The 22,161-nt window shown below is 31.1% G+C and overlaps 1 protein-coding gene across 1 annotated transcript in view; it reads left to right on the top strand.

The window, feature by feature from the left end:
• Positions 1 to 22,161, top strand: part of NBEA (neurobeachin) — a 512,054-nt gene that overhangs the window by 117,026 nt on the left and 372,867 nt on the right. Inside the window, exons 20-28 of the mRNA XM_012723168.1 lie at positions 2,808 to 2,889; positions 3,134 to 3,257; positions 4,043 to 4,235; positions 5,953 to 6,969; positions 9,208 to 9,425; positions 11,566 to 11,719; positions 16,592 to 16,600; positions 18,821 to 19,001; positions 21,301 to 21,431. Coding sequence (XP_012578622.1) covers positions 2,808 to 2,889; positions 3,134 to 3,257; positions 4,043 to 4,235; positions 5,953 to 6,969; positions 9,208 to 9,425; positions 11,566 to 11,719; positions 16,592 to 16,600; positions 18,821 to 19,001; positions 21,301 to 21,431 — 2,109 coding nt within the window. The remainder of the gene's footprint in view (positions 1 to 2,807; positions 2,890 to 3,133; positions 3,258 to 4,042; positions 4,236 to 5,952; positions 6,970 to 9,207; positions 9,426 to 11,565; positions 11,720 to 16,591; positions 16,601 to 18,820; positions 19,002 to 21,300; positions 21,432 to 22,161) is intronic.

Consider the following 22,161-nt stretch of genomic DNA (forward strand, 5'->3'; position numbering starts at 1 on the left):
ATGCATATATATGTGTGTATATATGTATATATATATCAGATAACTGCATAACTTAAGAAAATTTTAAAAAATACATCTTAAACTTAAAAATATTAAGAAAATATATTTGACTCCTAATTTTTTAAAATATTTATTTATGTATACAAGAACTGGGGTGTGGGCCAGAGGTGGGGGTAAGAGGGCTCACCAGAGACAGAATGGGGAGCAGAACAGGTGGACTCACTGAAATACACTGCTGAGGTGAGCAGTAGGCTAGACAAGAGAGGTCTGCTGCACCATGTGGGTTAACTCCATGTCTGGGGGTTCAGATTTGTGCTGCAGTGGCTGACAGTAAACATTAGCACTGTGTCTTTAATGCCTCTGCCATCAGTGAGGCTCTGACTCCTGATTTTTAAGGTTAATTTTCCCCTATAGGTCAAGAAGTGACACAGCTATTTTTTTAAGATATAATTTTGGAGAAATGCACTATTTGTAAAATGTGTATCTTTAAATTTATCTTGCTTTAATTTGCATCATTTCTCCATCTTAAGTGGTAGTTAGCTGTATAACTTATAATAAAGTCATTTTCTCAGAATTACAGAATCTACGACATGGGAAGATAGTATGTTAGCTGACTGCCAGTATCCCTACAGTGGCAGTTAGCTGCAACAATGGGGTTAACAGTTTGCCATTTTAAGACTTTAAAAACAAAAAACAAAAACTAGTTCCACTTTTGTCTCAAAGGGGGAGTCTACTAAAATAAAATACAAGTTAAGATTATTGAGTGAGTAGGTCAAAAAGGAAGCTCCAGTAGCAGCCGCTATTTTTTCTGTGACTCATGAATTAGAGATAATTCCATCTATAAAATAAAATCTGAATATGGTGCTCAAATCTGTCTATAAGTAGCATATGTATCAGCCTCCCTCAATAATAATTAATTGTTCTTTCCCAGCCATATAAATATGATAGCTACTAGGCATATATGGCTATTGGACACTTAAAATATTTGGCTCTCATGAATTGTAATGTGCTAATAGCGTAAAATACACATTGGATTTCATTTAGGTTCTGGCTCTGAACCTTCTGTTCTATTTTGTTGAATTTAGGTATTTTGTTGAATTTAGGTATTTACTTCCTGTGAATATCTCATTTATAAAGCCCAGTCAAGTGTTCACAGTTTAACTCCAGTCATATCATTTCAGTGAAACTTTTACATCCACATTTATTTTGTATTCATATCTGATTATTTCTCTCCCCATTTTTAAACTCACATAGATTTCTTAATGGCAAGTTACCATGTTTTATTTAATAGAGGCATGGATTTATTCCTGTCAATGAATGTTAAGTAAATTGGTGCTAGAAATAAAGTTCCAGCTCACAACACTATTTCCTACTTTCAATATGTTGCAAAGTGTGGATACTTTGCTAGTTCTTTGTAATTGTCCACTGGGCTGTAGCTTTATAATAGGACCGATTGTTGTGAAATTCCTTTTAGGCATATACCAATTACTGATTGTTCTTTGACATATGTATTTGTATTAATTTTTGTCTCATTGCTTCTGCTCTGTCTAATTCATGTCTGAGTGATCTTCAGAAAATAGAGATATTATTTAGCTTCCTTTCAACAAAACTATGGGAATAATAGAAATAGGAGCACGCATACCCTATATTTATCGTATTAGAGATAGTTTTAATTTCAAGTCAATACCACTTTGATATACAATCCTAACATACCTAAGTAAATTTCCTATCTTTTTCTTCTTTTTTTTTAAAGTCTGAGCAGAAAGGTAAGAAAATGTCACTGTGAATATCATATAGATATATATTTTTTTAATCGGAAGGAACCAGCCCTATCTTTTGATAATTACTGTTTTTTTTTTTTTTTTTTTTTCATAGAAGAACTCTCCAGGATAGCTATGTACAACTAGGCCTTCGACTGTCTTTATGGTTTCTCCATTGTGTTTTTACCTTAATTTCAGTTAAGCTATTTCAAAGTTTCACTTAAAATTTAACATGCTAAATCAGACAAGAAATTAAAACACTAATATAACAGGATGCCTTTATTAAAACTCTCTTTAATTTTTATATATTTAAGAATACAGGTTAACACATGCTAACATCTAAAGTACACTGGAGAGATATGTACCCATTATTCATATGTGAAAATTTTATCCATTCTTAAATTTAATAAATCTTTATTAAGTACCGATTGTAAGTCAGGCACTATACTAATTGCTAAGAATTTAATAATGAAGAAGATCTATAAGAACCCTGTGCTCATAAGTCTGTGTTTTAATGAATAAATTAGTAAATATTTTAGAATTCTTACATTTACTTGGTCAACATTAGTAACTTTTTGTTACTTGAAACTTTTAAAAAAACTCAATAACAAATGACAATAAGGCACATTTTTCATAAAGATTTTTCCCTTTCATACTTCAGTTTTGAAATTTGGATACAGAGTCATATAATTTACCTACTTAAGGTTTTATTTTTTAATTAATGACCATGTAAAGTATCAGTACCTTACAGTTCACAACATAGGTAGGTGATGGATATACAGTGAAAAGGTATTTTGAACAGAATAAAATCTTGGATTTCCTAATTAATCTTTTCTTCTTTTGGTCCTGGTTTTGTCTTAATAATTAAAGAAAAAGTAAAACTGTAAAGTTCAAAGAATTTAGAAGTATGTAGAATTCTCTAGACCCTTTGGAAAAGCTGTTTCTTTTGAAATAATTGACCTTTTGGGTATATTCTGTGTTTGTCTATGTTTTGCAATTATGTTTTAAGCTATTTTCTAAATGAAGTTAAAATTCTTCATTTTTCAGATCTTGACAGAGCAAGTATGCACTCAAGTTGTACACAAACCACATCCAGAGCCAGATTCTACAGTGAAAATTCAGAATCCAAGTGAGCAAATAGCAGTTATTTATTGTAATTCAGTAGAAATATGGCAACTTATGAAAGTAAATCAGAACTTTTTATAACCACTGGAATCTTTATGCTGTTTTTATTTATTTATTTATTTTTTGAATCATGATACTGATCACTCTCCTTGGTGCTAACCATTTAGTTGAAAACCAGTAAATAATTTTTGAGTAGAATATGTGATGCAGTGATATTTACTTTACTTATTTTTTTGTTGTTCACTTAGTGATTCTTAAGGTAGTGGCAACTTTGTTAAAAAATTCTACACCAAGTGCAGAACTGATGGAAGTTCGTCGTTTGTTCTTATCTGATATGATAAAACTTTTTAGTAACAGCCGTGAAAATAGAAGGTAAGCAGTTTGTATGCTATTATCACAAAACTTTACTCCACAGGTAATTTTACTTTCTTTTATTTTCAGTTTCTTTCAAAGAAAAAATTTGTCCATATCTTTCTCATATTGCTGTGTATTTTTAATCATTAAAAATGTGTTGTGCCTCTGCTTGATATGATCCGTCTTCATTCTACTTGCATTTATATTTCCTTTTTTCATGTAGATATTGTGTGCTAGTTGGCATATTTACAAAGTCTTACATAAAATGCATTATTGCTTTTGATTATACCTATCTCTATAACTCATTTAGCTGTTATTGTGTTCAGATAATTGGCCATTGTTACGTATTTTTTTTTTTTCATTGTTACGTATTTTTAATGTTGGTTTGCAAAGACATGGGCTATGCTCTCAAGCCATGATTGCTTTCTGAATCCTTCCCAGTATTTATTGTCTGGTTAGAAAATACGATGTATTAAATATAAAATACTGTGCTACACAGATTGTCTTAGTGCTATTCAGTGGGAATGATAAAAATTGTGATAATTTATTAAGTGCATTTTTAATGCTACATATGATGAAAGAGTGGACAAAGACTAAATCTGAAGGAAAGCAATTTTAAGTGGTAATTTGGATTTTTCCAGGTAGAAAAATGGGGGAAAGTCATTCCAGGTATAAAATACAGAATATGTAGGATTCTGTACATTGCTTTACCTAGGTCAGGTCATATTTTCACTATTTAAATTTCAAAATAGTAAATTCTAATGCAATTCATACATGCTTAATGAGCTTTTTCCCCCTACTAGATGCTTATTGCAGTGTTCAGTGTGGCAGGATTGGATGTTTTCTCTTGGCTACATCAACCCTAAAAATTCTGAGGAACAGAAGATTACTGAGATGGTCTACAATATCTTCCGGATTCTTTTGTATCATGCAATAAAATACGAATGGGGAGGCTGGAGAGTTTGGGTGGATACACTATCAATAGCCCATTCCAAGGTAACAAGGTTTAATATTTTATGTTAATAGTTTCTGCTGTGGATTAAATATCTTGGAATCATTTGGTGCCATCTTGTGGCCATCTTGCATTATGACTAATTACTTTATTGCACTTTTCTCTTTCCTGCTTCCCTTAACCCTGAAGGGTGGCAATTTAAAGCATTACAAATCATTTAATTCAAAATATAAGCTTGTTAATTGATAATTTTAGACTAAAGGTGAACCCATGTTTTTCTAGTGGATCTAAGAACTTCAGTCTCAGCCAATTGCCATTTTTACTAAAATATACTTATTTGTTTTTTATAATAGTTCATTAATAAGACTGAAATACACTTTTTAAGACTTTATAAAGATAATGTTTTCATTTACAAATTAATCATAAATATATTTAAAGTTTAGTATATTTAATTGTATAATCTTTTCTTTATTTTCAGTCCTAAGAATTGATGTGTATATTTTAAATATCATATCATCTTATAAAATGAAATAATGAATTAAAAAATTGTAGTTATGTATACATTAGATTCTAGAAATTCAGAATTCAGACTTTTCATCATGTGGTATCATAGGAAAGGCATGGATATCCCAATTTTGACATTTAATTCAGTTTGTATTACAAGTCTGTTCTGTAATGTTAGAAGAAATGAACTTAGTTTTATTCCACTGGGAGTAGAAAACTATATTTAAGGATAGCTGTAGTGTCTTTATTTTAGTGGGCTATGTGGTCTCTGATGCAATTTTTTAACTCAGCTGCATTGTGTGGAAATAACCATAGATAAATGTGTAAGGAAAGAACATGGCTGTGTTTTAATAGAACTTTATTTACCAAAATAGGTAATAAGTAGATCGGTACCTAAATCATAGGTTGTCAAACCCTACTTAAGGGATTTGAATTTTCTCTATTGTAAAATGAAGAGGGTTTCCTGTCAGAATTGCAAAAGCAAGGTTGAACTCAACATGAAATTATTTTGTCATATCATTAAAGTATATATTAATACCAGATGTGCTTATAAGCAAGCATTTTAATGTTTCTATTTTAGAAGAATTTTTATTGGAAATTTTCATTTTATACTATATTGACACCTCATTTTATCATAGCTTTAAAAATTTGGAGATTGTGTTTTACAGGAATAGACATTTCAATATACTTTATATATATCTTATGTAAAGTAATGTAGTTTAGTAAATACTTTAGTGTTTATAAAGCTAAATGGTGATGTTTCAACTGTTTATTAACATATATTTTCCTACATGTTTGTGTTTTTTAAATCTTAATTGTAGTAGGTTAGATATGAGTTAATATGGTAACAACTGATTTAATAGTGATACTTTGGATGTTGTATATAGTTTTACCCCATTCTCTCTTTTAGTGAAAATTGTAACATGTAGGAGTTCAACTAGTATGTTGCCAGCTTAGGGTAACATTGAAATACTTAGCCTTAAAGAAAAGATTATTTGTACTTTAACACTGCTAGTTTATCTAAATTTGTATCTTTGAACAAATCATTTAATGAATCATGTCTTTTTTGATGAGCATTTCCAATTATTTGATAAAACTAAACACTTATCTAAGATTGATATATTATGCTGTGTTTGTAATCTCAAAATTTTGGTACCCTTTTTGTCATTATTACCATAGTTTTATTTGTGCCATCAGTTTATCTTCTTGACATATGTGTAGGACCTTAATGTTTTCTTTTCTTAACTTATTCCTAAGGTCACTTATGAAGCACACAAGGAATACCTAGCCAAAATGTATGAAGAGTATCAGAGGCAAGAGGAAGAAAACATTAAAAAGGGAAAGAAAGGAAATGTGAGCACCATCTCTGGTCTTTCATCACAGACAACAGGAGCCAAAGGTGGAATGGAAATCCGAGAAATAGAAGATCTTTCACAGAGTCAGAGCCCAGAGAGTGAGACAGATTACCCTGTCAGCACAGATACTAGAGATTTGCTCATGTCAACCAAAGTGTCAGATGATATCCTTGGAAATTCAGATAGACCGGGAAGCGGTGTGCACGTGGAAGTTCATGATCTTTTAGTTGATATAAAAGCAGAGAAAGTGGAAGCAACAGAAGTAAAGCTTGATGATATGGATTTATCACCAGAAACTTTAGTTGGTGGAGAAAATGGTGCTCTTGTGGAAGTTGAATCTTTGTTAGATAATGTGTATAGTGCTGCTGTTGAAAAACTCCAGAATAATGTACATGGAAGTGTTGGTATCATTAAAAAAAATGAAGAAAAGGATAATGGTCCATTGATAACATTAGCAGATGAGAAAGATGAACTTCCTAGTAGTAGTGCATCTTTTCTTTTTGACAAAATACCTAAACAGGAGGAGAAACTCCTTCCTGAACTTTCTAGCAATCACATTATTCCAAATATTCAGGATACACAAGTACACATTGGTGTGAATGATGACCTTGGATTGCTTGCTCACATGACTAGTAGTGTAGACTTAAGTTGTGCATCAAATATAATAGAAGAAAAAGAGTTCAAAATCCATACAACTTCAGATGGGATGAGCAGTATTTCTGAAAGAGACTTAGCATCATCATCTAAAGCTTTAGAGTATGCTGAAATGACTGCTACAACTCTGGAAACTGAATCTTCTAGTAGCAAAACTGCACCAAATATTGATGCAGGAAGTATAATTTCAGATACTGAGAGATCTGATGATGGCAAAGAATCGGGAAAGGAAATTAGAAAAATCCAGACTACTACTACGACACAAGTAAGTTATTCTGTATGAGTTCTGGTGAATTGATTGAGCTGTTATCACCAAAGTAGTTACTTATTTTAACATTTACATTATACTTTAATAGATAATGGCAATTTATGGAATGAGTAGATTGGGGTTATAAATAAATATAAAATATCTGAATTATTTTTCCAGATCTGCCACATTCTGTCTGTGTGCCTTTTCTCAACACCTCTGGGCCTAAATTTCCTTATATACTACAAGGTTATACTAGATTAAAATTTGACTTTTAAGGTCTATACTAGTTTTAGCATTTATGACTCTTAACTGCATTTGCACATTTTGCACTCAAGATTTTCATTCTGAATACTTGATTAATTTTAACTTTTAAGCTTAAGCCCAGCTTGTTCTGGATTATAGAAAAAAGAAACTTGGATCCCAGATTGAACTGATAAATGAAATGAAGGGGAAGGGAAGGGAACTGTTAATTATCAAGTGCCTACTATGTTCCAGGCACTATGCTGTATTTTTCAGGTTTAATCCTCACAACAACCCTGTGAGGTAGGTAGTGACTGAGAAAATTTGAAATTATTAGCAGCAAGATTTTCCTTTCAACCTTCTATGGGTAGAAATTTTGTTATGAGAAAATTGAAGATGGTTAGGGCTGCCAATGAAGAAATGTTAGTGTTGTAGTTTTAATCTCACTAGAATATAGGTATATTATTTTATGATAATGGTTTTAATGAGTTGCGATAATGGTTTTAATGAGTTGCAAGTCTGTTCTTCATTTTATGTAAGAAATTGAGAAATTAAAGTACCTTTACCATCAATCTTTTTTTTTTTTTAAATTGGGTTTTCTACTTATCCTTTGTAAATTTAGCATGACTTCATTAGAGTTATTCTAAGTGAAATAAGGAAAAGGGGGAAAGACGCATATTGGATGGTGTCATTTCTTGTGGGATGTAGAAAAACTAATAAAAGAGTCAAATAAAGCTGAAGTAGGAACTAATCTTAGAAAGGTGACTAATAGAGCTGTGGCTTCTGGAGTCCTAAGGGGAGCGATGAGGAGAGGAGGCAGAACAAACATATCACAGTGGACATGGTGGACTCTGCGTTCTTTGATGGCGAATGCAGAGTGGTAACAGCACCAAAGGTGGCATCCTGTACTTCTAAAACAAAAACAATGATATAAATCATTCTTGTCTTGACTAAAATCTGAAATATTTCATGTATAAATACAAAAAAATAAAAAGTAAACTGTATCTTACTGTTATTTTGTGCTCTCATGAGAATTGTTAATGATCTATATATGGGAAAGACATTTTATTTTTCTCTATTAAAGTCCAATTTCCATTCTTGAAATAGTTATATTGATATATGTGATGGGAATATCGAATTTGGTTAGATTTAAAATAAAAGACAGCATAATGTGCTTGTTTGTTGAATGCAGTAATCTAGGCTGGCCTAGTTTTCACACATGGAGTATATAGGTTATTTTTCTGCTTTTCTAATTTGTCACATACATTTGTTTTTCTAACTTGAAGTATTGTGAGTGGCATAGCCTTGAATTAACTTGAATCTGTTCAAGGAATAATTGATTATTTTAATGTTGTACTTTTAATTAACATTAGTGAATGGAGTATCCACTGTACTTCACTTTGAGTACATGCTACTCCATCAGGAAAAAGGTGATTAATGTTAAACCCATAAAAAGGGATAAAGAAGCTCTGGATTTCAGTGTGCTGGATGGTGTTCCACATAGGTGTTTGGTTACCTTGGCAAGTTGCTGAAAAGTAAAATAAAAGTGATCTTAATTGTAATTTTAACGTAAATAGGTTCCTGTGACACACTCACCAACCAGGTGAATAATACTATATAAAATATACTATTCCTTGGCCTTCCCTGGTGGTGCAGTGGGTTAAAGCACAGCAATGAGAATCTAAAGCCGCTTCCGCATGAGTTCGATTCCCGCCTGCCCCGGAGGTGACCACATGGTGTGGCAGACCTCTCCTGACCTGCCCGCTGCTCCCCTCAGCAGTGTACTTCGTCCATCTGCCTGTTCTGCTCCCCACTCTGTCTCTGGTGAAGCCTCTCGCCGCCCCTGAGCCTCTGGCCTGTACCCCAGTTCTCTATGCACAAATAAATAAATCTTTAAAAAAAAAATACTATCCCACTAAAGACTACAAAAGCTTCACTGAGCCACTTAATGTTTGCATTTTCAATCTAGTATTTTGTTAGCACTCTACAGAGATCCTTCTTTTCTTTTTCTAGGCAGTTCAAGGTCGGTCTGTCACACAACAAGACAGAGATCTCCGAGTTGATTTAGGATTCCGAGGAATGCCAATGACTGAGGAGCAGCGTCGCCAGTTCAGCCCAGGTCCCCGCACTACAATGTTCCGTATTCCAGAGTTTAAATGGTCTCCAATGCATCAGCGACTTCTCACCGATTTGCTGTTTGCATTAGAAACAGATGTACATGTTTGGAGAAGGTAACAATTCTTTCTTCTTTTCTATAAGGCTACTTTCACTTAAGAAAAATGAATATTTTTAGTTATTGACATTGGCCAAATAATAAGTTAATTATTTATGTGAATAAATCTCAAATTTTCTTAATAATGGTCAGACATTGAAATTTTTGATAGAAACACAAATATTTTCATAAAGATTATAAGACCTGAACCTCAAACGAAAAAGTATTCAAGCACAGGCCTAAGATAATCAAAAAGTAAAAATTTTAAAACCTTCATTGTGCTGCCTGTTTTATATAAAAAAAAAATTAACAAAAAATGTTTAGTTTTTCTTTAAAGTCACTTCTACATTTTTATGTTTTCATGTTCAAATTAACAACGATCTACCGAATTATTTTTTGGTTAAAAGTTACATGTATAGTGATAAAATCAAAATGACCTTTGCTGTTTAATTTTACCATTTAAGTGGTTAGTAGGAAGCAGTTCTGGTACATTTAATTGAACAAAAAACAGTGAAAGAACTCAAAGTAAATACATAAATTAAGTCATTGACTTTTCTCACTTTGAATTTAATTTTCCAATAGTCAATATTTTAAAAGTTAATCAGCTAGGAGAATTTCATTTATTGTATATTGATAGTTGGGGAGTCGGTGGTCATACACAATACCATCAGCGCTTGAACAATCTGTGGCACAAAACTGTCAGGACACAGCTGGCTTCTCTGCTTGGCCCAATTTTCCCTTTCGTATTCAAAGTCACTGCCTCAATTCCAGTTCAGTTCAAAAGAAGATACTTAGCAAAACTTTATAGAAGGCAGGGTTTTATTCTCTCCTTCATCCCCTTTGCTTCCTTCTATCTTTTTTCCCCTTCTTCCTCTCTCCTCTTTCTGTTCCTATTCCTCCTCATCTTTTTTTTCCCTCTTCTTTTATTCTAAAAGGAACTCCTTGAGTAATTTTTTTCTATGTCTTTATAACAGCAGGGTTCCTGTTCTTCTCTACCAGTCATCAGTACTATAGAATGGGATTACAATGATGGACTTGTGTAGAGCAATATTGGCTAGTAACCAGTACCTGAACTGTTGTCAACCTTTTGTTTACCCAATCTAGCTCAGTAATTGAGCAATGTCTAGATTGTGTTTGTGGGGAAGAACATATCACTATTACAAAAACAGTCAATAATTTCTACCAGAGTTTTTATTTTTTATTTGAATGATTTGTCCTTAGTCTATTCATATGATAAAAATGATCATTTTATTGCTGATATTTTGATACACTAAGTTACACCTAGGATTATAAATACAGAAATTGGAATACCCTGAAACAATTAATATTGAGATGAGTGTGTCAGTATATGGAGATACGCAATGTTGGTAGTACCCAAGTGAGTGATATAAAGCTTTCCTTACTTTAAAATACTCAAATTTTTCTGTTTCCATCATGAACTCTCATAAAACTCTCAATTTGATATAATTTAAATTGCTTAAAAATTATTTATTCTTAGAAAATGGAATATAATCTTAAGATGTAACTTAAAAAGATATCTACAGTTCTAAAAAGTTGAGAATCAGTGATTTAAATTTGAAACATTTTGTATTCTTAAGTAGTGTATTTCTTTGGGTATATGCGCTGCATCTTCTCTTGAGAAAGGTGTTTCACTAAGTGACTTAGAGGTGTTTTATTCCCCTCAGTCCCACGAAGTACAGCTGATTCATGTGTGCTCCCATATCATACCACTTCCACAAATAACTGGTAAGTGGTAGGGATGTAGTCTTGTGACAGACAAATTGCTAGTAGGAGAATTTTTCAGTTAACTTTCCAGTTGTTTTGCCTTCAACAAAAACTTCCCAGTTTTAGAAAAAATAACATTAGCCAATTCATTGGCATAGTCATATCATGGACTCTAGCTAGTATAGTGCATTTCTCAAACAGAAACAAAATAATGAATTAATACATTTAGATCACACACAAAAAAAACTCTGCATAAATGGTTGCTAATTATTGGTAACATTATTGAAATCTCAAAGGAAAATTATTTTCCTTTTCATTTTAGTAAGTTTTAAATTTGCCTAGTTCATTATTTTTTCTTTAAAGTTATTATTAAAAATAGTTTATTATTAAGCTAACGAAATGTTAATTTTTGTTTTGTTTTTCTGCTGTTTTAGCCATTCCACAAAGTCAGTAATGGATTTTGTCAATAGCAATGAAAATATTATTTTTGTACATAACACAATTCACCTCATTTCCCAAATGGTAGACAATATCATCATTGCTTGTGGAGGAATTTTACCTTTGCTCTCTGCTGCTACATCACCAACTGTAAGTACTTTGCCTCCATCTAGTGGATATGTTTTGTATTACATTACTAAAGCATGGCAGTGTAATTCAAGACATCTACACCTAAGGAAACTTTTTAACCATTAATGTTTATTTATACATTTCTGTCTCTGTATCTTTTATTTGTCAATGTTGACTTCCAGATGCACATGTTTATAAAAATAATTCTCTGGTATTTCTGATGAATATGTCTTGGAAAAAACTATATTATAAGTGACTTAACGTTATTTCCTAGCATCTCCATTCCCTCAGATCTGTGGTATAGTAGTTAAAAATCCTTATTCCATAAATATTGCATATGTAATCACAAACATTTGGTTGTAAAATAGTCATGAATCTAAAATTAGAAAAATTAATTATTAGGTACTACAGTCTCATGAATTGTTTAAAATATGTTTTATAAACTTTAGTACTGTAAAGAAATTTTGCATTCTTCCTATCTTCAATTTAACTTTGAAGTCAGTAATTTACCTCAAACTGAGAACCATGTGAACAAATTCTTATATTGTTTCTTATTTACAACTTAGGTAGAACACTTTAGATAGAACAAAAATAAGTGACAACATTTTTTGATACAGTCTGAAAAAATTCATGATTCTTAAAAACCTAACAAACTTTGTTAGTTATATGGCTTATAACAGTACTTTCATCTGCTATTACTTACTGGTTCTAATTGCTTTTTGTTTTTTGTTTTTTACTATAACTGTATTGGTTTTCCTCCACTCCCCTACATAAAATATTGAAGTACAGTAATAAGTTTGAGAGGTAGTTAATGTACATTAAACATGTTATTTAAAATATAATACTATTTGACCGCTAGTTAAAAATGGCTCTGATTTAAATTACAAACACCAAAAACCACACAGACTTGGGCCTCCCTGGTGGAACAGGGGTTAAAGTCTAACACTATCAAGCTATTGCCAGCCACTGAAGCATAAGATTCCCAGCCTGGGAGATAAACCACATGGCACAGCTGACTTCTCCAGTCTTTCCTGCTGCTCCTCTCAGCATTGTATTTCAGTACATCTGCCTCTTCTCTGTACTCTATCTCGGGTGAATCCTCTCACTCCCTACACCTCTGGCCTACACCCTAGTTCTTTAATGCACTAGCAACAACAACAACAAAAGACAGACAACATTTGTTCAAATGGGAAAGAATATAAAACTTTCTTTTCATGTTACCTGTGTTCTTGTTCCCATTAGAAACTCATCTGTAAGTCTAAAATGTATACATTTTCCAGAAAGAAACCTATTGTGTTAAGGTATCTTCCTTGTGAAGCAGTGTTTACACATTGATCTTTTGCTCTAGTTCATCACTGCAGGATTTCTTTACTGCCTCTTATACTCATTATTATTTTATCAAGTTATTACCTGCAAAGCAGCTTTGAAACTTAATCCTCAGTACCCATTCCCTGACAGTTATGCTTACTGCTATCTTCATGCATTTATTTAAGAGCACAGAGGCTAATACAGGAGGGCATGCAAGCAGCCATCATTAGAGCCTTAATGGAATTAGCAACTAACCAATGAAATGGAGTCAGGAAGAAAAATAGTTGATGGCATGTGAAGAATTCAGGTGTATCCCATAAAGTTAATGTACCATCCTTTCTCTTTAATATCTGATTTTCCCTGCTGACTTATCCCAATTTCTGGCTAACTGAGGGTTGTAAATAATGTTAAGACTGTGTTAACTTAGGAAGAATTTCCTAATGTTGACTTAGGAAGAATTTTCAAAAATATGTATACATTAAAAGCTGAATAAATCAATGATTCTCCTGACATTCTTTTCATCATTTGACTTTTATTTTATGATTTATAAATCATAATTTGTTGTCAGATTTTAAAAGTTATGGAAATTCACTTTGAAATACAATGCTTTAAAATTTTGAGCAGGAGAAAAATTATATTTTAATGAAAATAACAATCGATGCTGAAATTTGTGTATGTTTGAAATATTTATTGGTCTCCCAAATTTTAAAGAAAAAAAAATCTCTATCAAAATAGAGAAAATTTTACATTAATGAGGTATATTGTTAGTAAATATAATTTATATATGTTTCTCTATCCAAATGTACATATTTCTTATTTTAGAATAACTTTTAAGATTAGACTCCTGTAATTATCTGTGCTGTTTTGACAACTGTCGCTTGAGATTTGAAGCTACTTACTGCCTAGGCTATTCTTATTTAGACTATTCTTATTAGACTTGGAAGTTAATTTAACTGTAGTAACTTTTCCTCATTGCCACTGTCTATTTCTGTTATTTTAAAAGTCCATTAACTGTTTGGTTGTACCTATGTCTGATTATGCAATATAGTTGATTTCATTTTCTTTGAATTAACTCCTTCCTTAACAGAAACACTCAGAAGCTTTGCACTCACTTCATACTGGTGTAACCATTATTGGTACTAATTGCTGAGAATTGTCATCTATTATTGGGTTGTCTAATATTCTTGCTGTAAATTGTAATGCAGAAAAAACAATTAGGAAGTAGGAGGTAATTAATAAGGAAATTAGTACTAAATATATGGACATATTTTTACTTAGATTTAAAATGTAAATTCCAAAAGATAATTTTTTAGAAGTGATAAGTGAAAGGGGGCTATATCATATTACTATGAGGAAATGTCATGCAGAGGCCTTTAGAATTTCAACCCTATCTATAGGGAGATAGAAACATTTGAACACTATCATTTGTGTCATCTAGGAGTTTTATTTATATTTTTGCAGTTTTTAAAAATATTCATGCATTATATGTACATAGCTATATTATGAATAAAGTAATGATGGTATGGCAGCGTTTGGGAAACATTTACTTCATGTGTTAGAAAATAAAAGTTTAGGTTTAGTGTACAGTATGAAATATTTCCTAGCTACTCAACCTATTATTGTGCAAAAACAGCTTTAGACTTCTACATAAAGGAAAAAATTTAGTTATGTTTCAATAAAACTAACTCTAAAAACTCTGTACAGCAGATTTGATTTGTGGGTCATTCTTTGCTAACTGCTGATTTAGAACATTTTAATTTTTGGAAATTTCACAATTGTTATTGTAATTTTACCTTCCCATTTATAAAATGTCATATTCATAATTCTGAGGTTTAAAATACAAGATTAGAGACAAACTTAGCTATTTTGGGTGACCTATTTTAATAGCAAAAAACAAGTCTTATAATCTTTCTGTTAGCTTTCTTAATAGGATTGGCATAGTGATGGTTTATTTCCTGCCCTGGGACCTTGTGTGAATGCAATAATCTATATTAAGGGTAACACTTGTTTATTAGTGTTGCAGTATCACTGTATAAGGAAATTTGCATTGTCTAAATTAATCTTATAAGGAAGTATTTTAATGGAAACTTACGGAATGTATTTGTATGATATTTACATTATAGTAAACACCTTGAAACATTTATTTATATAAATACGGAGTATCTTATTAGAGTTTCAGTTTCACATCAACTATTTTCATAGTTTCAAGTCTCTAAATTGAAACATAAATTTAATATTGATGTTCACTGGAAAAGTTTTAGACGCCTTATTATATAGTTAGACAAATCTTTGGTTTGGGAAATGAGTTATTTTTGTTGAATTTTGGAAGTTGATGTTTCCATAAATTATTTCATTTGATCTCTTTTCATTGTTCAAGTTGGTTATGAATAAAAGCAAAATATTGGAGAAGAAAATAAAGAGAAGTAAAGGACATAAATGATCTACAGATTGCTTTGTGATTTTTCAGTTGACCATCTTGCTCAACCTTCTAGAACAATGACCTGTCTATAATTTTAATGTCATATATTTTTATTGTCTCTATTATGTAAAATAATAGAGATTGATATTTCTGGTTTTCCTAGTCATTTCATAATCATAAGAAGTCATTTTTACTGTCCAGAATGATGACCAAGCATTAATTTTAATTTGCATTTTCTTACCAGAATACATATATCTGTAATATCTTTGGGAAAATTACTATATTTTTTTGTTTGTGTCATAATAGTGATTTTAGTATTCTCAAGATGCCATATTATCTTTTTTCTATAATATATCATGAAAATAGTATATTTTAAAATTTATATTCATATTTATTACAAAAAGTGGAAATTAGGCACTGTTAATGACTTCATTGTAAAACTTAATCCTATTCAAATTTTTTAATATACCAAACATAATTCTCACTAAATCTTTGAAACTTATTACAGTGCCTGTGTAATTATCTTAGTTCACATGGAGATCTCATTCATCATATCAATAAGTTCTTTTCTAACAAGGGAAAATGGTTTTAAGATATAATCACTCAATTACTTTATTCTTTTATTAATTCCTGGGGAGTTTGATCTACAGGAAGAGCTCCAAATATTTGAGTAAAGAAATTGTAACATGAGACCTTGATGAAAATTTTGGAAGATTGTTTTAAGTAGTTTATTTCCCTGAGTCATTTCTGCTAAAACAATGTAGACTTAAGGCTTTCTCAGAGACATTTTATAAGTACATATACATATATATTAAAATTGTTTCATAGTCATCTCCTAGAGAAAGATAATTTTCTTGTAGTATATCAATAGAATAGCATAATTTTTAATATACAAACTATATTTACACATATATATTATTTGGACAGAGTTACTCTAATAAAAATGATATATAGATGTCTAATGATAGATATCTAAATGTTTGATTTTAATCACATGTAATTTATAAAATGAATGTCTCCAGATAATTTTTGCTTTTGATAAAATAATATAATTTTAATATATTATTTTGTGTTTCAATTTACATTGTATTTTCATTTAATTTTAATGATTTCCTTTTCTTGTACTTTTTTTGGTCTGTTGTCTGTTTTGTCTAATGCATGTCCAGGGTTCTAAGGTTAGTATTACTTTAGTAATTTTCAGGTTTTCAGTTTAAACTTTATTTTTGCTTATTTATGAAATTTTTGACTTGGTTATATTTTGAGTTTCCATACCATCTGTAGCATCAGGCTTACCTTTAGTATACTTAAGTGACTCTATGAACGGAATATGTTCTCATTTCTTTTAATTTCATTGATACCCAGTTGATGATTTCTGTTTAATTATCTAAAATCTTTAGTCTGAACTGTGGTATTTAGTCTAAATATGTGGTACATATTTCAGTCATATGTACAATCATGTAATTAATTAATTCCAATGAAAGAAGATTAGATGAAATGTTATTTTAAGATTTTCAATAATCATGCATTAGTGAATTTTATTTTTGCACACATATTATGATGTTTATATGATGCTTCATTATATTTATAAGGTATTTTTTATAGAATATTAAGAACTCCCTTTTACTAATGTTACAAATACTTCATATTTTAAAATTTTGTTCACTAAAAAATTGTAGTTTGGCAGCTTTCTTGCAAGATTGAGCAATTGCTTTTAATTATTTATTCATTTAAAAATAAGCATACATGAAGTCTAAGACTTGTGAAAACTGAAAAAAAAAGGCCATTAATTCATAATTTAGTTTGGGTTTTTTATAACTTCAGTAATTCAAAATGATGAAACTTTTCTTTGTAAATATATCCTTAGATATCTTAAGTTCTAATAGTTAAACAGTTAATTTGGACTATTTGATCAATTTAAATAATGACTGTCCTCCATTATATTATAAAACACATGCATTGAAACTGGGATTTTTAAAAAGATTCAAATATAAAGTAAATTCTTAGCTTTTTATTGTAAACTATTGTGTTATGGTCACAGATTTTAAATTCATGCCATGAAGTGATACTGTTTATCAGAGATGTGTTGTAAGATAAAGAATCTGCATTTAAAAATCCTCAAAATGGATGAATTATTTCTTTAGGCTATGGATATTCAACGGACATACTGTTGTAAATCATCAAAGGAAAACAAATTTTTGTCTTATTTCAAACTCTTTGAGATATGCTGTAGACATTATTTTAATGTTAGTGAAAGGAAAAGTGATTGGTAGGTACTATACTTCTTTTGGAATCAAGTTCAGTTATATAATGATTGATTGAGATAGCCTAGTCATTCATGATTCATGATTTTTATTACCCATTTTGTACTTGCAAGAAGTATTTGAAGTTTTTTTTTTTACCCCTTCAAGCATTATTTTCCACTTAAGTATCCAATATAATGTTTGTTAGACGATGCTTTAGTAGTATGGTGGATCCAGATAATGCCAAAATGGAGCATTAACTACAAACAGATGGCTATTATATATGACTACTTTTTTTTTAATCCATTTTTGAAAATTTAAAAAGTGTAAATTTATTACTTTGCTCCTTGAGACTCCTAAAAAAATGAACTCTGTTACAGTAAAGTAAAATAATTGAAGTAACCTATAATACACAGTAAAAAGTAAGAAATTTGTTGTCTCCTATAAAATACAAAATAAAAAAAAAAGACTCAGAACTTTGTAGCACCCCTGATAAAATTTTATTTTATCAAAGATAGTATTTCAGGGAAAATGCAGATTTACCTGTCCACAGTTTGTCTCATTTTTCTTGTTGCTTGTGTCTCATAGGTCATAATTAATATTTATGGAGGAGTTACAAACTTCTATTATTTCTACCCTAGAATTTTATTGTACATATGAAAACCTAGTGATTTTAGCTTATTCTGAAATTGATGAGAAATTATCACACATTCTAATTTGACAGTCATCTCATTCTAATGCCAACTATCTTTTTCATTTTCATCATTTATCTCTTTAGAGATGAGAGTGAGGAATTTAGGGAAGATATATCAATTTTATATCTTTGTTAATGAATCTCATAAGCCTAGAATAAATACATATGTGCAGAAATCTTTGTGAAATCATCTTGCATTTAGAATGTAGATTTTGCAAATCATGGCATTTTACTCTAACAGTTATTTTATAAAATAGACCTTTCCATTAATGAAGGCTGTTAAGGTAAACTAATTAAATTTGTAACCAGTTTTTATGACACATGGAGCTAAGTTGTAATTTATTTGTTTATAAAATATAGTAAATGTGTGGAACCACTGTTCAACCCTAGTGTGTGTGTGTGTGTGTATGTATTTTATTTCTGAATTTTAAATTATACTTTAATTTCCTACTTTTTTCAAGACGGAATTGGAAAATATTGAAGTTACACAAGGCATGTCAGCTGAGACAGCAGTCACTTTTCTCAGTCGATTGATGGCTATGGTTGATGTGCTTGTATTTGCCAGCTCTCTAAATTTTAGTGAGATTGAAGCTGAAAAAAACATGTCTTCTGGAGGTTTAATGCGACAGTGCCTAAGACTAGGTAAGTCTGTTAATTGTGGTAAATGATTACTTACAGATTAGTTTTATGGTGTTTTATTTTTATGTTATATTAATTATTGATGATACAATGTGAAAATTATGTAACAAATTTTTTAAACAATTTTTCACAAGTATTAAATTTAAAAAATATATAGTATCTGCACGTTAGATATTGCATGGAATTAATGATCTTTAATTAATTTAGTTTGAACTGTTTCAAAATTGGTAGGATTATAACACTTTCCACTGATGTGATTTTAATCTTAATGCATTTATAAATCCTGTTTTGGTAAGTAATATGGAGAATAATTGTCTTGGGCACCCAGTCATGATAGAAAACTAATGACATTGTTTTATATACACAATGCTACAGGATAGAACTGATAAGGGTGACTTACAGTTAGTACTAATAAACATTACCATGCCTGTGCAAGTTTGCCTACTACCTTGTGCTGCGAAGAAAATTTAGCACTGAAAACTAAGTACTTTTTGTCTGCTTTTAAAACAGAACCTTTTCTTAACCTCTATTTATGAAATTTTGACTTTGCCAAGGTCAGAAGTTACAGTTTTTAGCCTTGCCTTAGAACAGAACAGAGCAGGGCACAAGAAATGAGATCTATAAGAAAGGGAGGAAATGTTTATTATTTTTGCACCCATTAATTAAAATACTATATAAAAGTCAATACATGTATATTTTCAAGGGAGAAGTTATTATTACATGAGATAAGAATAGGAGCTTATTTAAGGGTGTGGTACCTGGTGTTTCCATTTTTAAAGACAGGCAGGCTGAGAGCAGTCCTTGCATATCCTTCCTAAGGGAGAGATCAGCCAAAGAGTTCTGCCCACAGACAAGAGATATGTGATAATTTATTGTGGGCCCTCACACACTCCCACTGATATTTAACAATAAGAGAGATTGAACTTTGTGATAAAGGTTTTTTTTTCATGTCTCAGTATCTTAAAACTGATATTTTTTATTGTGAGCTTTTATTTCAGAATGTATTCTAAGACTTTACTACTAACTTCATTTCTATTCCAACAATTCCTAGTTAATTTATTCATTTTATTGCTTACAGAATTTTTTTTTAAAGATTTATTTATTTGTGCATACAGAACTGGGGTACAGGCCAGAGGCTCAGGGGCGGCGAGAGGCTTCACAGAGACAGAGTGGGGAGCAGAACAGGCAGAACAGGCAGATCGACCACATACACTGCTGAGGGGAGCAGCGGGTCAGGAGAGGTCTGCCATGCCATGTGGTCACCTCCGGGGCAGGCAGGAATCGAACTCATGTAGAAGTGGCTTTAGCTTCTCAGTGCTGTGCTTTAACCCGCTGCACCACCAGGGAGGGCCAGCTTACAGAATTTTTTTATAAATGAATAATAATGAAGCAAAACAACTATGTACTGCTATGTGCTTTTTCAGTTCTAACAATTATATGTATATGTGTGTAGGTATAAATTCACTTAATCCTCACAACCAGTCCTCTAAGGGAAGTACTATGTTTATACTTATATCACATATAATAAAACTAAGACACAGTGTAAATAGTTGACCCCAGATCATACAGGTCTAAGAATAGAACGGGATTCAAATTCAGGTGGCCTGATTCTAACATCTGTATTTTTTAAACCTATAGTTATTGCTTGTTAAAATAAATGGATGGGTAGGTAGCTGGATGAATGGATGGATGGATAAAAGAAAACTTGTACTTACTGAATGCTTATTGACACATTTACATTGCTTCATCATGAAAAAAGGTAGACATTGGGACTTATGAGAATGTCACATACTGGGGATAAATTTTGTTACCTGAAATGAAGTTATATTCTGTGTAGGTAACAAGACAGTCAAGTGTAGAAGACTTATAATTTAAGAAGATGAAATCAAATAATGTATTTATTGACTTGTAAATTCAGAATTTTGAAATAATTTAAGAAGATGAAATCAATTTATTGACTTGTAAATTCAGAATTTTGAAGGGGTCAAGAGAGTAAGGGATTGATATGGAGACTTCAATAGTAGTATAGTATTAGTACTGTATGTATACTATAGTAGTGGTAATATAATACTAGTGATATTGTTTCTTCAATTGATAGGTAGCACCTAGATGTTTTGTTTTTTAATTTTACTTGTCCTATAAATATCTTCATTACTGTATTATCATTTCAAAATTTTTATTTAGTTGATTTTTTAAAAAAAGGAAATGTAGGAAAGGGAGGGAATACAAGAAGCTAGTAATTATTTTTAATAAATCAAATTCAACAGTTTTATAAACAATATGCATTTTAATTTTTTACTAGTTTGTTGTGTTGCTGTAAGAAACTGTTTAGAATGCCGGCAGAGACAGAGAGACAGGGGGAGCAAATCTTCCCATGGTAGCAGCAAACCTCAGGAAGCGCCCCAAAGTGTAACTGCCACTGCAGCCTCAAAGGTATTTAAACATTCCCTATCTTAAATATAATGTACCTTTTTTTTATTTATTTACTAAATCAAAGTAACATGGTATTGCTTACTGAAAGAGCAAGAGCCACAGACGGATCTGTGGCCTGGTTCTAACTCCTCCTCTTTGTAACAGATTGTTGTCTTTTCCAGACTTGTACTTATTAGTTATTATCTAAACGTGTTAATTAGTTTTGCTTTACTAGGTTCATGTAAGGATTATGTAAATAACTGTCAGTTATTACTGTTTTTAATTGTTACACAGATTTTCAGAGTTCAGTATGTAAATAATGTTCTTATTAAATGAATATGCTTTTGGTGGTAGACTTTCCCATCACATTCAACAAAAATATATTTAATGCCCATATAATGAATAAAAAGTATATTTTAATTGTACAAGCCATTCTCATTCTAAATGAGCTATATTTATTGTATGTCTAACTGACCCCTTTTTCACATTCAAAGTTTCATTAATAGCATTTTTAGGATTCTCCATGACCATTGCTTTCTAGTCAAGGTGTAGCTCATATCTTCTTATCTTTGCTTTTATCATTGTGGTCGTACTTTAGTCTTCATTCAGTTCTTTTTTATTTTTTACCTTTATGCTTTTATATAGGTTCTCCTTACATGCAGTATCCCTCCATATTTTTCACATAGTTAAAATTTATTCCTCTCTAAACTGTATCCTGCATGCTGTTCTCTGAGGAAAATGTTTTTATGAC

This window comes from Condylura cristata, unplaced genomic scaffold, assembly GCF_000260355.1.
Source record: "Condylura cristata isolate star-nosed mole 26May11 unplaced genomic scaffold, ConCri1.0 scaffold00010, whole genome shotgun sequence".
NCBI lineage: Eukaryota > Metazoa > Chordata > Mammalia > Eulipotyphla > Talpidae > Condylura > Condylura cristata.